General features: G+C 42.5%; 2 protein-coding genes across 2 annotated transcripts in view; both read left to right on the top strand.

Moving 5' to 3' along the window:
• The first annotated feature begins 422 nt into the window (after positions 1–422).
• RSAD2 (radical S-adenosyl methionine domain containing 2) lies at positions 423–9,867 on the top strand. Its single transcript, XM_005287762.5, has 6 exons — positions 423–811; positions 1,956–2,117; positions 2,518–2,747; positions 4,326–4,475; positions 5,438–5,470; positions 6,128–9,867. The coding sequence occupies exons 1-6, from the start codon at positions 481–483 to the stop codon at positions 6,290–6,292; spliced, it is 1,071 nt and encodes a 356-aa protein (XP_005287819.2). The 5' UTR covers positions 423–480; the 3' UTR covers positions 6,293–9,867.
• A 4,076-nt stretch (positions 9,868–13,943) lies between these two features.
• Positions 13,944–14,359, top strand: part of RNF144A (ring finger protein 144A) — a 102,964-nt gene continuing 102,548 nt past the window's right edge. The window contains exon 1 of the mRNA XM_005287760.5: positions 13,944–14,215. Within this exon, the coding sequence (XP_005287817.1) occupies positions 14,086–14,215 (130 nt within the window). The 5' untranslated portion in view covers positions 13,944–14,085. The remainder of the gene's footprint in view (positions 14,216–14,359) is intronic.

The raw sequence follows: 14,359 nt of genomic DNA, 5'->3' as shown, positions 1-14,359 counted from the left end.
TGCTGGCTGGAATGCGGTTTGCAGACACGCCATGTGTCGTAGGGGATGCCCTGGGGGCTTATGTCCGATGCAATCAGAGCGCGTGTAGGGTAGCTCTGCGGGAACCGCTCCGTTCGTGTGGATGGGAAGCAGGGCTATGACCAGCTGAAACCAGGAGTCGGGCATATTTCCCAAGCGCTGGTTTCGGAGCCTGGCGCAAACCTGTGCGGGGCAGGGGCCCAGAGTGGGGAGGGGGATGCACAGCAGGCAGCTGGAGCCAGGCAGGGAGTGGGAGTGGCCCGGTGTAAACGGGCTCGCCGCGGTCTCCACACACCCCTCGCCTGCTGCAGCCACCCGGAGCCAAGTTTCGCTTCTCCGTAAAGGAAACCGAAACTGCCCCCTTGCCTTCCCCAGCCAGCGGCGTCTGTCACATGCTCCCCGCTATTAAATGGAGCCCGCGCCCCTGCCCGGCGCTCCAGAGCGCTGCAGCCCAGCACCGCGATGCACCTGGCCGAGATGCGCAGCTTGCCCCAGGCGCTGGCGATGTTATTCCGGGTCCTCCAGGCGCAGCTGAGCGCCCTGTGGCTCTGCCTAGCGCCCTTCTCCTGCCGGCTCCGGGGGGCGCTGCTGCCGGGGAGGAGCCCCCCGCTGCTGGAGGAGGGCGCTGGGGCGCCGGATGGCGCCGAGGTGCCCACGGTCCCCACCAGCGTCAACTATCACTTCACCCGCCAGTGCAACTACCGCTGCGGCTTCTGCTTCCACACGGCCAAGACCTCCTTCGTGCTGCCCCTCGAGGAGGCCAGGAGGGGGCTGGCCATGCTCAAGGAGGCGGGTGAGTCTGCCCCATCGCTGGTCCTGGAACCTCCGGGGTGAACTCCGCTGCTGGGACCAAGGCTGTAGGCTGAGGGTATCCGCCTCCCGCCTGGCGAGGTCATCCAATTAGTGCAGCAAATACTCTGACATGGTCCAAATTGTGATTGATTGCTATTATTATTATTAATGATTAGGATTATTTTAAATTTATTATCCAAATGTTGAATTTTATGGGGAGCGGAATTGACAAAATCCCCCCTTTTGATCAAAATTTTCCCCAATTCTCTCTCCCTCCGCACCTTTCTCTGCTAGCCCTGAATTAAAGCTGTGACCCAGCAGAGTAGGTTCAGTCTCCAATTCTCTCCTTATTCAGTCATGTGCTGAAAAAATATTGAAAGTACAGTATGGGGGGGGGGGGACAAATTTGGAGCAGTGCTGCTATGTGGCATCTTCATAAAATGTAGCCAAAATTTCTCCCCCGTAAAAAAAATAAACCTCCTTTGCCATTTCAGACGAATAGGTTTAGTTTTGGTTCAACTAGGAGGGAGCTCAAACTGCACCTGAAAGTTACAATCTAGTTGCTGCCTTAAATGTGAAAAGATACAAAAACTGCAGTAGAGGCTGATATCATCTAAAAGTGGGGAGGCAAATCTGACTTGTAAAGGTCTGGTTTACAAGTAAAGAGGACTGATTATATTATTAGCCCACATTTTCAAAGCTTGAGTGCCTGAAGATAGCCTGCTAAATCCAAAAATAAAGTATCTAAATGTGGATTTAGGAGTACCTTTTCAGATACCCAGGTTTGAAAATATTGGCCTTATAATTTTAATGATTTGTAAATAATCTTCTATACAATAATGTGCATGGTACTTTACATCCTGAATAGAGACGAGGGGTGAAATCTTGGCTCCATTGAAGTCAATGGGAATTTCATATGTTTATGAAAATCATAGCAAAACTTTAGCAGAAAAAGGGGTTTCCCCTCTTCATACATATTTGAAACAGTTTATTGAACTCAATGGGAGCTCTATGGACTGTGGTTCACCATTAGTATATCTGTGCAAATCATCTGCATTCTTCTGTGCATATGTTGTGAGAAAAAGTTCCCAAAACTTAAATTGAGCCAATTTAAATAGTATTTCTCTTTTTTTGTCAAATACTAGGTATGGAAAAAATAAACTTTTCAGGAGGAGAGCCATTTCTGCAAGAGAGAGGAGAATTTGTGGGCAAATTGGTCCAGTTTTGCAAGCAGGAACTAAAACTGCAAAGTGTCAGCATTGTGAGCAATGGCAGCATGATTAGAGAACGATGGTTCAAGCGCTACGGTAAGAAAAAATGATGTATATGTTTAAAAAGATGCATGGGTTTCAGGAGTCTTCTCAATTCAACTTTATAGTAAGGTGTCTGACTGTGAATATTGTTGTTAATAATACATTTACAGTAAATTCAAACAAAACCAAATAAACTTACGTGTACTTTTAAATCGGAGGTATTTAGACTGACTTTAAATACATTAGCCCCAGGTGTCCCATGTCTGTGTAGAAGAGGGGTGTGTCACCTTTGAGATGCTCTCCAGTCCTCCCATGACCATGTGGAATCCTCTTTGATAGGGTTCCTCATGATGGGTTTTGAGGGTGTACTTGACGGTGGAAAGTGGCAGAGCTGGGCACTTAATGACTCTTTACTACAGACATTGAATATAATGTAATGTTTTGTCTATTTCAGGTGAATATCTAGATATTCTTGCAGTTTCCTGTGATAGTTTTGATGAGGAAGTCAATGTTTTAATTGGCCGTGGACAAGGAAACAAGAACCACATTGAGAATCTCCAAAGACTGAGAAAGTGGTGCCGAGATTATGCTGTGGCTTTTAAATTAAATTCAGTAATTAATAGATTTAATGTTGACGAAGATATGAACGAACAGATTGAGGCACTAAATCCTATCCGATGGAAGGTAAGTAAGAAATACAAGGCCACATGTTCTCTTCTCAGGGAAAGGGGAGAAGCAGGAAGGTAGGGTTGCCAGGCATCTGGTTTTTGACTGGAATGCCTGGTTGAAAAGGGACCCTGGCGGCTCCAGTCAGCACTGCTGACTGGGCCTATAAGAGTCTGGTCAGTGGCGCAGCAGGGCTAAAGCAGGCCTCCCATACTACAAACCCCTCGGCCCCAGCCTGGAGCCCCCTCCTGCAGCCCAAACCCTTCATCCCCAGCCCCACCCCAGAGCCTATACCCCCGCACCCAGAACCTCTCCCCCAGCCCCAAGCCTTCTCCCATACTATGAACGCCTTAGCCCCAGCCTGGAGCCCCCTCCTGCACACCAAACCCCTCATCCCTGGCCCCACCCCAGAGCCCACACCCCCAGCCGGAGCCCTCACCCCCGCCCATGCCCCAATCCCCTGCCCAAGCCCAGAGTCCCCTCTCACACCCTGAGCCCCTCATTTCTGTCCCCATCCCAGAACCCGCACCCCCAGGTCAAGCCCTCACTCATTCCTGCACCACAAACCTCTGCCCCAGCCCAGTGAAAATGAGTGAGGGTGGGGAAGAGCAAGCGATGGGGGGAGGGGGGTTGGAGGGAGTGGGGTCGGGGCCTCAGAAAAGGGGCGGGGCCTCAGAGAAGGGCGGGACAAAGGTGTTTGGTTTTGTGCAATTAGAAAGTTGGCAACCCTCCAGGAAGGGGGCATGGTGGAGCAGAGCTCTGCTATGCCTGATCTTCCAATTGGGTGAGATAGAGCTGTGGTTCTAATTGCTGATGGCACTTAGTATCAGGGATCTGTAACCGATTCCCAGACAGGCCACCTGCCTCACTGCATTTGAGTGACACTCAGATACTGTCGAGAATTTGCCCTTTCGTGTTATTTACAAGGAAATATTTTTTCACCATACAGAAGGCTGGTGATTTTGGGACATATAGGGAACGTCATGTTTTTTTATAGGAAAAAAAATTGAAAATGTCATATTATTTTGAAAAAAGGAAGAAGTCTGAATACACAATATTAATTATTATTAAGTATATTTTTCATTAGAAAAGTGTTAAATAGCTATCCTCATTAGTTTAAAATCTTGTAAGGCTAGCATGCTTTTAAATGTGCAAAGACACATGGAAGAGTCTTTCTCAATTGTTAGAGCCTGATCCTCCACTCTATTACACTAGTTTGCAGCATTTTAATTCAATTGAAATAAATGTAATTGAATTGGAATAAAACTGGTATAACAGAGTGGGGCATCAAGCAGTTTGATCTCTAGGAAAAAAACGATGAGAGAAATCTTGGCCCCACTGAAGTCAATGGCAAAACTCTCATTGACTTTAATGGGGCCAGGATTTCATCCTATTGGCGTCTCTCATTTAGGCTGGTTTTACACTCAGTGGTATGCTGGTGTCACTCCATGGACTTCACTGAAGATTCAGCCAGTTGAAACCACTGTGAAAAGAGAGACCCAGGCCCTCTCAGTCATAGTGGGGTTTATGTTTTGTTTTTTCCCATGGTAATTATGACAGATATACAACCTTCATCATGTACTTTCTGTCTTTCAGGTATTCCAATGCCTGCTCATTGAAGGAGAGAATACAGGTGAAGATGCACTGAGAGAAGCAGAGAAATTTATGATCAGTGATGAAGATTTTGAACGATTCCTAGATCGCCATAGAGAGATCTCATGTTTAGTACCAGAATCTAATCAGAAGGTAAAATGAAGCTATTCTTTGATAATTCTTTATGATCAGAAACTAGAAAATAGCATGGTAGCTAATGCTTTGCTTACTAATACTTTGCTTAGAAGTTAGACAATATAATTCCTTTAGCAGAAGTTAGACAATATAATTCCTTTAGCAGCTGGTTTTTTTTATATTTGGAGAATTTTAAAAAATATCTATTCCGTATGGAGTGAAAAGCACATAACACTGGGATACTTACAGTTATGGAGCCCAATTCCACCCCCATTGAAATCAGTGGGAATTTTACAATTGATTTCTATGGTAGCTGGACCAGGCAATGTTGGTGGTACTAAGGTAGATGGGGGCATTAAAAATACCAACAGAGTAACAGTAATAGGTTAGGTTTTCTAAGCGAAAACCTGCATAGTGAATTTAAAACAAAACAAAACAAAAAAGAATCCAGAGGAATTTAGTGCCAGATCACAACATTTAAGGATGGTCACATTTTAATTGATAAGTTTTTTAAAATTCGGATCCCAGTTTTCAAATGTGGATGCTTCAATAGGCCACATCCTTCCTTTTGAATTTCATATAATCATTTAAACATGTAAAATGGGTATTCACTGTACATATCTAAGTGCTGATGTGAACATCCAAGTAAGTGATTGGATATTTTTTAAAAGCACCTGAATCCATTTAAGCACCCATATTTCAATCTGATGCTTCAACCACACAAAAAATGGTAGTCAAGCAACAATTCGTTCTTTCATAAAAAGCCACCTTCATGGTTCTCTATCTGCTACTCACTAAGAGCATGATTCAAAGTTCATCGAAGTGAATGGAAAGACTCCAACTGATTCCAAAGGACTCTGGATCAGGCCCTAAGGGAATGGATACTTATTATGCCTATACCTTACTTCTCCCCTAACTTTCACTAAAAACATAGATTTTAGTTTGTCTAGTAATTTATAGTTTTTTCTATACTTTTACAGATGAGAGACTCATACCTCATTCTGGATGAATATGTAAGTTTTTGTTTGCTACTTAATGAGTTAATATTTGTCTATCAGTTAATATGGGCTATGCTATTATTCATGGTTTAGCAGGCTAAATTACAATTATTTCAGTTTAATGTTTACCCCTATACAGCACTTTCCACATGTTTCTGAAAGAATGGCCTGCTACCTGTGGATGCAAGGAAATTGTATTCATCATCATAAACATTTAGACAACTCAGACACAGGATCTGATCCTGCAAATGGACCTGAGTGAGCAGCTTCACAAGTGCATAGGGGTCCATCTGCATGCAACCAATTGCAGGATCAAGAACATAGTTTACACATCTGTTATATTTGATCCTCACTGTGAAGTTCAATTTGCAGAACTAATTTGTATGGGAATGTGTATTCTTTACCTATATGTAAACTAAGCAGGATATTTTCTAACTCTCTTTGTACCATCTTTTAGGAGAAAAAAAAGACCCTGGTCCTGCAAAGATTTACTCATGTGCTTAACTTTACACTTGCGAGTAGTTTCATTGGCTTCAGTGGAATTATTACTCACATGCATAGAGCTAACCATGTGTATGAGCCTTCGCAGGATTGGGGTTTAAGTTATTTAATTTTGTAGAAATACTCCACTTTTAGCTACTTTCTAATTTTCTTAATCTATGAATTTTCTAGATGCGTTTTCTGAACTGTAGAAATGGACGGAAAGAGCCTTCCAAATCTATCCTGGATGTAGGCGTAGAACATGCTATAAAATTCAGTGGATTTGATGAGAAGATGTTTCTGAATCGAGGAGGAAAATATGTGTGGAGTAAAGCAGATATGAAGCTAGAATGGTGACTCCAAGTATTTTTTTATTGCACATGTGCTTTGTAGTACTATAATAATAATAATTATTTTTGACATAAGTATTGTATGTTTGTTTCTTATTTTTATGCTTTATATATATGCCAAAGACCATTTTTAATTAAAAGTAGAGTAATGTTAATTGCAGAGAAAATAGTGTGTGTAACTTTAAATTTTAGCTTGCTTAAAACTAATCTTTTTGAAATTTAGATTGTTTTTATCTACTGTGTACTCAGGGATTGCTAAATAATGATTGAATTTAGATATAAGATGATCTCCCAAATCTAGTACTTACCTAGTCTCTTAAAATTCTTAAACTACACCTTCCACTATGGTAAAATATATTTTAAAAATATATGTAGTTCTAGGCATAAAGAGTATTGCATTAAATTAGAAAAAGTCATATAGGAAATAGTTTTAAAATAATAAATCAGTGACCCAGAAAAACAAAAACAACAAATGCAACATCATAATATATTTCTTTAATGACAAGTTAGACAGGTAGATTTCTTATCATGAAGCTTGTTCTGCCTAGTTCTTAAGAAATAATAAGTTACAATTCCAGGCTAGGTCACTAGGGGGCAAATCAGTAGTGCTTTGAAGACAATGCTGACATTTTCTTGAGTAAGAACTGTTGAATCGGGCTAGCTACCATAATATATGACTGAGGCATAAGCTAAATTAAGTTAAATGGAAACCAGTGCCAAGTGAAACATCCAATTGTCACTTTGCAAGCATTTATTTGTGAAAGTGCATATTTCCTCCAGTATTTGTAAATGTGATGCAGGGTGCAATTTTCTCGTGTTCACTAGAGAATGCTACTTTTGTTAGGGGAGAATATGAAATTTTTCCCAAAACATAATCATGTTTTTACCCTTGATGGTAAACATTATTTCACTGGAAACTGACAGTGTTTCTCATGGGAAACAATCTTTTGTTTTAATAAAAAGTATTCAAGGTGAAAACCAAATATTTTGCTTTGTACGTGAATCCACTCAAATCTTACTTTTTAAATGATTTTTTCCCCACATCCTGCTCTCGTGGGGAGCTCTATTAGAGAGAGTGGACAGAATTCTGTAATGCCTGCCTTGTGTTAAAGAAATGCTAGAGTTATTTGCTGTATATTTTGCTAAGCCAGGAAGTCAGAAACCACAAAGTTCACAAACCATATGTCTTCATTTAGAAGCCAGCTTGGCTTAGTAATCACCCTTATTTAGTAGCTGCACCAATAACATACAAGCTGTAAGTGAAACCAATAAAATTTAATAACAGCCACCTTTGATTTCAAGGGGTAGCATCAACTTGAAATATAGTAAACTCAAAAACACGAGTTAGAAGTAATTTCAGTTATTACACTTGTGCCTGAGCCGTCCCCCTCGCCCCCCCCCCCCCCCGCCGCCAATTGTGATGGTTTTACAGTTATGTTTTTCTACTTTTAAAAATGTTTTTTTCTCTTCCTAATTTTTTGTGTGAAAAACCCTACAAACAGGCAACTCACTGAGGACCCGATCCTGCAGACACTTATGTGTGAGTAAGTTTACTTATTCAGATAGTCCCATTGAACTTAGGCCTGGATCCTCAAAGATATTTTGGCTCCTAACTTCCATTGAAATCAGTGAGAGTTAGGTGCCTAACTATCTTTGAGGATATGGGCCTCAATGCTTATAGTTACTTACGTGCATAAGAGTTTGCAGCATCGGGCCACAGCATGTGTCAAATGCTAGTGTAAATAAATAATAGAGAAATATACATGTTTTCTCTAATTTCTTTCAATTATAGTAATTTTACTTCTTGTTTTAACAATAATAGGTAAAGTATTTTCGGAGAGAAATTAAACTTTTAATTTGACTCTTTAAAGCTGCAGCATTAGATGATTACAATGGTCCCTCTGGCCTTGGAATCTATGAAAGGGAGAAGTAATTAAATGTAATAGAAGCCACAGCTTCTAGATAGAGTTTTATGGTATTACACCCTGCTGAAAAAATGGGAGAATATTTTTAAATCGTAAATTTAGGTCTGTATTTTATTGTCCTAACCATAATGATGTAGAGCCCTTAAAGAACAAAAGAGTGCCGAGAGAATTCTACAATCATTACATTGTCTATACATAGATTTTTATTAATTTTTTTTTCTCAAGGCATTTTAACTTCTCCAGATAGAATTAAAAGGCTTGATCCCACAATCTTTAAATAAAATTCCCCATGACCTCAGTTGGAGTTTTCCCTAAGTAAAGACTGTGGGACAACACCCAAAGTATATACTTGTGTCCTTGAATATGATTTTTTCTTATGGCTAAAATCTTGGATCCAACATATATCCTTTGCAGCCAGGCTGTGAGCTGAGGAGTTGGAATTCTCTGTGATTTCTGGTCCAGCCCCAGCTTGAGGAATGGCTAGCGCTAGTGTCTCCTTGTATCATTAAATCCATCAGCCTACTGCTAACCCAAAATGCCTGCTGCGTAGCAGCATGCAGGGAGCCTCCTCAGGTATGAGCCACACACACAGAAGTATACAACCCCTATGCAGACCCTTTTAATCTTGCCACCCTTCCTGCCCCTCTGTGATTTTCACAAGAGAAATGCAACAGTTTTGCTACAGGAATAAAAGAGTTAGAGAGCAGAAGCTAAAAAGTGAATAGAAAAGCAACTAAAAAAATTCATACATTTAGAAACATTTGAAAAGAATGATAAAGAACCAAAATTTTCAGAGTGCTGTGAAGAGAGTTCTGATTTGTGTTCTTACTTTTCACATTCAGTCCTGTGGGATTTTCATTGTCTTTACTACAATATTAAATAAAATAAACCCAAACCCACTGTATGTGGTATTGCTTCAAAGGAGATGAAAATTGTCTGCACCAAGATACATCACAATGAGAACTTGCTTTAGTTTTTAAGATACTTTGAAGGCCAAACCTTAGCAGTGAATAGACACTTTATACATTTTACAATTTAAGGTGCTTCTGAATGAAAAAATCCTTGTCGTTTAAAGTTTTAGGTTTTTGACTGTAATAAAATGAAGGGGTTTTATCCATAGCTATAAGTTTCAGTATTAATCTAGACTGATGTGTGCTATTTTTACATAGATACAGTATATAGATGTGGTTCCTATTAGAACAAATTGTATATTTTAGGCCCTGATCATTTAGACACGCACTTGACTTTAAATATGTGACTTTAGGTCTCAATCCTGGAAACATATATGTGCTTAACTTTACTAACATGAGTAGTCTCATGGTAGTTAAGAACAGGCATATGTGTTTGCAGGATCAGGCATTAGCTTGCACAGTAATTTTTTAGCACTTTTATTGCTTTTTATATTAGGAAAAGTGACAGGTAGAAAGAACTCAATGCACTTGAAGTCAGTAAGAATTTTTTCTGAGTAAGTAATGTAGGATATGCCCTATCTGATGTGCTTAGCTTTCATTATAAAGTGTAACTGTAATATTTTAGTGTGTTGCAGAAATATGATGTTGCATTTATTTATTATTACTACTGAATTTTTTAAAATGTTTTGTAAAAAGTTGATATTAATATATTGTGCATTGTAATAAAGTCTTTTAATTTTCTTAAATGTACCTATAGTTTATTTTTGTAACATATAACACAGAACCATATAATCTATCATATTCACAAGGAGTGTTCAATTTTGGAATCTAAGATCCTAGTCCAGCAACAGACTCTGTAAGACTGCCTTGACCATACAGAGCTGATTGCAGGATCTGGGGCTAAATGTAGATTCTTTTCTTACTGCAGTGCATTTGTTATGTGGGGCTGGGACACCAAAGATTTGGGTTATATTCCCAGTTTTGCCACCTTGGGCAAGTCATATCCTGTCTCTGTGTCTCAGTTTCCCCATCTATGAAATGGGAATAATGATACCAACCACCTTTGTAAGTCTTTTGAGATTTACTGACCAAAAGTGCCATGTAAGAGCTAGATATCAGTATTATATGGCTGAGTTGATCACTCCATGTTGTATGAACACAATTATGTTACATTGTATTGTCAACCTGACAGGCTATGTGGGGAACACAACTAGCTACACGTATTTGAAAGGCACAAATAGATAGAAGTGACAAAACCTGGTGGCTCCTAGGTGGGAGTAGTTGAAAGTGACACCTATACAGCAGTGGTTCCCAAACTGGGGTTTGTGAACCCTGGGGGTTCACGAAATGTTACAGGGGGTTCTTGGGGAAAAATTCCCTAATGACAGACAGAGCTGTCCTTAGGGACCACAGGCAGCACCGGGCCAGCAGCCCAGAGCCCCTAGACTTCTAAGAGCTAAGCAGATCAAAGCAAGCATATCTATCACACTCAGGAGATTTAAACTTCAAGACTCCTTATAAGAAATGGAAAGGGAGGTGGATATTTTTTGCTATTTTTAAAATTAAATAGGCAGCTAGTATTGTTATAAAAAATATTATGAAGAACAAGTTTAAGCTTTGTTGTAACATGCATTGTTTGCCTGGACTGCTCAAGACCTGAATGCTTGTGTAGGAGGAACTCTTTGAGTTGGCTTCTTAAATACCTTCATGCTGTTTCACATCTGATACTCCTTGAGGAAACATAGGAGCCTTGTTGTATAACAGGCTTATTCAAAGTGATACAAGCTAGTAAAGTGAGATCTTGGAAGAGTGTTGCCGTTTTCATAATGTAATAAAAATACTGTAATGATAAATAATAATTAATAATAAATAGTGTGTAATAAGCATGTCATAAAAACAAATTTCATATTTCCCAGATCACTGCTTTTACAGTTTATATTCAGGTAAAGGAGAAAATCCCTGGAAATATTCATTTTTAGGAGGGGGTTCACGAGACTAGACATTTTAGTGAAAGGGGTTCACAGGTTGTTAAAGTTTGGGAACCACTGCTATACAGCATCATCCACCCATCTTTGGGATACAGTGTAAGCTCCTGGACTGGCGGTCCAAAAGATTGAGACTTCATAGTTCTTAGGGTAGGCTTGTATGGCTGGCCTTACTATATTTTGCAATACTAACATTTTCCCTCCCAGTGGCAGGGATGTAGTCTAGTTGATTGAATGAAATATTTCCCATTTCTAATGTCTATGATTATCTGTTCCTGCCACTGTTCCTCTCTTGACTTGTGGAGAGAGAGAGAGAGAAACTGGCTATTATTTGATGTCCCTTCTAAAATAGGGTGACCAGACAGCAAATGTGAAAAATCCGGACGGGGGTGGGGGTAATAGGAGCCTATATAAGAAAAAGACCCAAAAATCGAGACTGTCCCTATAAAATTGGGACATCTGGTCACCCTATTCTAAAATCATCAAGGTTCCTCAATAAACTTTTCCTCCTGCTTCTCTAGCAGGCAAATCTAGTCCTTATCGTACATCTGTTTTTTCTAATTCTAATAGTCTCTGTTCAGCTGTTGAATGATTTGATGAACCAGGAAGAGAAAAAATGGTGCAGGAACCAAGCATTCAGATACGGGGTGCTGGCATAATATTTTATAGAGGGGGTGCTGATGACAGAAATCATGTATTTGGTGTTTGTTATTACCACTCCAAACCAGCAGCACCCATTGTTCAGCACCATAGTGAGGGAGGCAACCTAGTGACCGAGGATGTGGAAAAAGCTAATGTACTCAATGATTTTTTTGCCTCTGTCTTCACGCACAAGGTCAGCTCCCAGATTGCTGCACTGGGCAGTACAGCATGGGGAGAAGGTGACCAACCCTCTGTGGAGAAAGAAGTGGTTCGGGACTATTTAGAAAAACTGGACGTGCACAAGTCCATGGGGCCGGATGCGCTGCATCCGAGGGTGCTAAAGGAGTTGGCGGGTGAGATTATTGCAGAACCATTAGCCATTATTTTTGAAAACTCATGGCGATCGGGGGAGGTCCCAGATGACTGGAAAAAGGCTAATGTAGTGCCCATCTTTAAAAAAGGGAAGAAAGAAGATCCGGGGAACTACAGGCCAGTCAGCCTCACCTCAGTCCCTGGAAAAATCATGGAGCAGGTCCTCAAGGAATCAATTATGAAACATTTAGAGGAGAGGAAAGTGATCAGGAACAGTCAGCATGGATTCACGAAGGGGAAGTCATGCCTGACTAACCTAATTGCCTTCTATGATGAGATAACTGGCTCTGTGGATGAGGGGAAAGCAGTGGATGTGTTATTCCTTGACTTTAGCAAAGCTTTTGATACAGTCTCCCACAATATTCTTGCCGCCAAGTTAAAGAAGTATGGGCTGGATGAATGGACTGTAAGGTGGATAGAAAGCTGGCTAGATCGTCGGGTTCAACGGGTAGTGATCAATGGCTCCATGTCTAGTTGGCAGCCGGTTTCAAGCGGAGTGCCCCAAGGGTCGGTCCTGGGGCCGGTTTTGTTTAATATCTTTATTAATGATCTGGAGGATGGTGTGGACTGCACTCTCAGCAAGTTTGCAGATGACACTAAACTAGGAGGCGTGGTAGATACACTAGAGGGTAGGGATCGGATACAGAGGGACCTAGACAAATTAGAGGATTGGGCCGAAAAAAACCTGATGAGGTTCAACAAGGACAAGTGCAGAGTCCTGCACTTAGGACGGAAGAATCCCATGCACTGCTACAGACTAGGGACCGAATGGCTAGGTAGCAGTTCTGCAGAAAAGGACCTAGGGGTCACAGTGGACGAGAAGCTGGATATGAGTCAACAGTGTGCTCTTGTTGCCAAGAAGGCTAACAGCATTTTGGGCTGTATAAGTAGGGGCATTGCCAGCAGATCGAGGGACGTGATCGTTCCCCTTTATTCGACATTGGTGAGGCCTCATCTGGAATACTGTGTCCAGTTTTGGGCCCCACACTACAAGAAGGATGTGGAAAAATTGGAAAGAGTCCAGCGGAGGGCAACAAAAATGATTAGGGGTCTGGAGCACATGACTTATGAGGAGAGGCTGAGGGAACTGGGATTGTTTAGTCTCCAGAAGAGAAGAATGAGGGGGGGATTTGATAGCAGCCTTCAACTACCTGAAGGGGGGTTCCAAAGAGGATGGAGCTCGGCTGTTCTCAGTGGTGGCAGATGACAGAACAAGGAGCAATGGTCTCAAGTTGCAGTGGGGGAGGTCCAGGTTGGATATCAGGAAAAACTATTTCACTAGGAGGGTGGTGAAGCACTGGAATGCGTTACCTAGGGAGGTGGTGGAGTCTCCTTCCTTGGAGGTTTTTAAGGCCCGGCTTGACAAAGCCCTGGCTGGGATGATTTAGCTGGGAATTGGTCCTGCTTTGAGCAGGGGGTTGGACTAGATGACCTCTTGAGGTCCCTTCCAACTCTGATATTCTATGATTCTATGACCACTGTTCAGCAGCACCACTGTTCAGAGACCCAGGGAATGGTAACGTAGGTCACTTTGAATTAGGGCAGTTTTAAAAGTGGGAGACAGGGTATGCCTCACCAGCCTTGCTGGCAAAAGGGAAACACGTCCCAAACGGCCTCCAAACAAGCCCCGCAGCAGGGAGGCTGCCTCCACAGGAGGGAGACTTGTGGGGGAGGATGCATCTCGCTAGTTGTAGTGGGAGCGTGGGGTCTGCAGAGGGCGCCCACGTGCGCGTGCTGGAAACCTAGCGGCCGCTTCCAGGCAGCCAGTCAGCGGCTGCAAAACCACTGAAGCTTAATGGCGTCTTTGTGCTTAGATTAGCTGCTCCCTCCCCCCTCCGCACCTGGAAAGCCCCGAGCGGCGCACACTTGGCTGCGCGGCTCACGGGGCAGGGGACTGGGCTCGGAGCAATGCCCGACGCGCGGCCGCCGCCCTGCCCAGGCTGCTAAGCGTGCGGTGCATGGTCCATGCAAGCGGCCGCAGGAGCCGCGCAGGCTGCAGGGCGCAGGAGGCGCCCGCTTTGGGGAGGCAGCCGGCGCAGGCACGGAGGCGACAGCAGCATCTCTTCTTCCCCGCCGAGGCTGCAGCGGCAGACGGGTAAGGGGCGGCAGCATCCTGGGTATCCCGCTATCGCTCCAAAGGCGGGGAGGTGGCGTGAACGTGGCGGTGGTACTTAGGCCAGTGGGACCAGGTTCGGACCCAGCCGCGCGGGGTGTGTTACGGGGGTGAGGGGTGTCAGAG

Source organism: Chrysemys picta, chromosome 3, assembly GCF_011386835.1.
Source record: "Chrysemys picta bellii isolate R12L10 chromosome 3, ASM1138683v2, whole genome shotgun sequence".
NCBI classification, from domain to species: Eukaryota; Metazoa; Chordata; order Testudines; family Emydidae; genus Chrysemys; species Chrysemys picta.
Note: the sequence above shows the minus strand (reverse complement) of the source record. Positions and strands in the feature narration are given on the sequence as shown.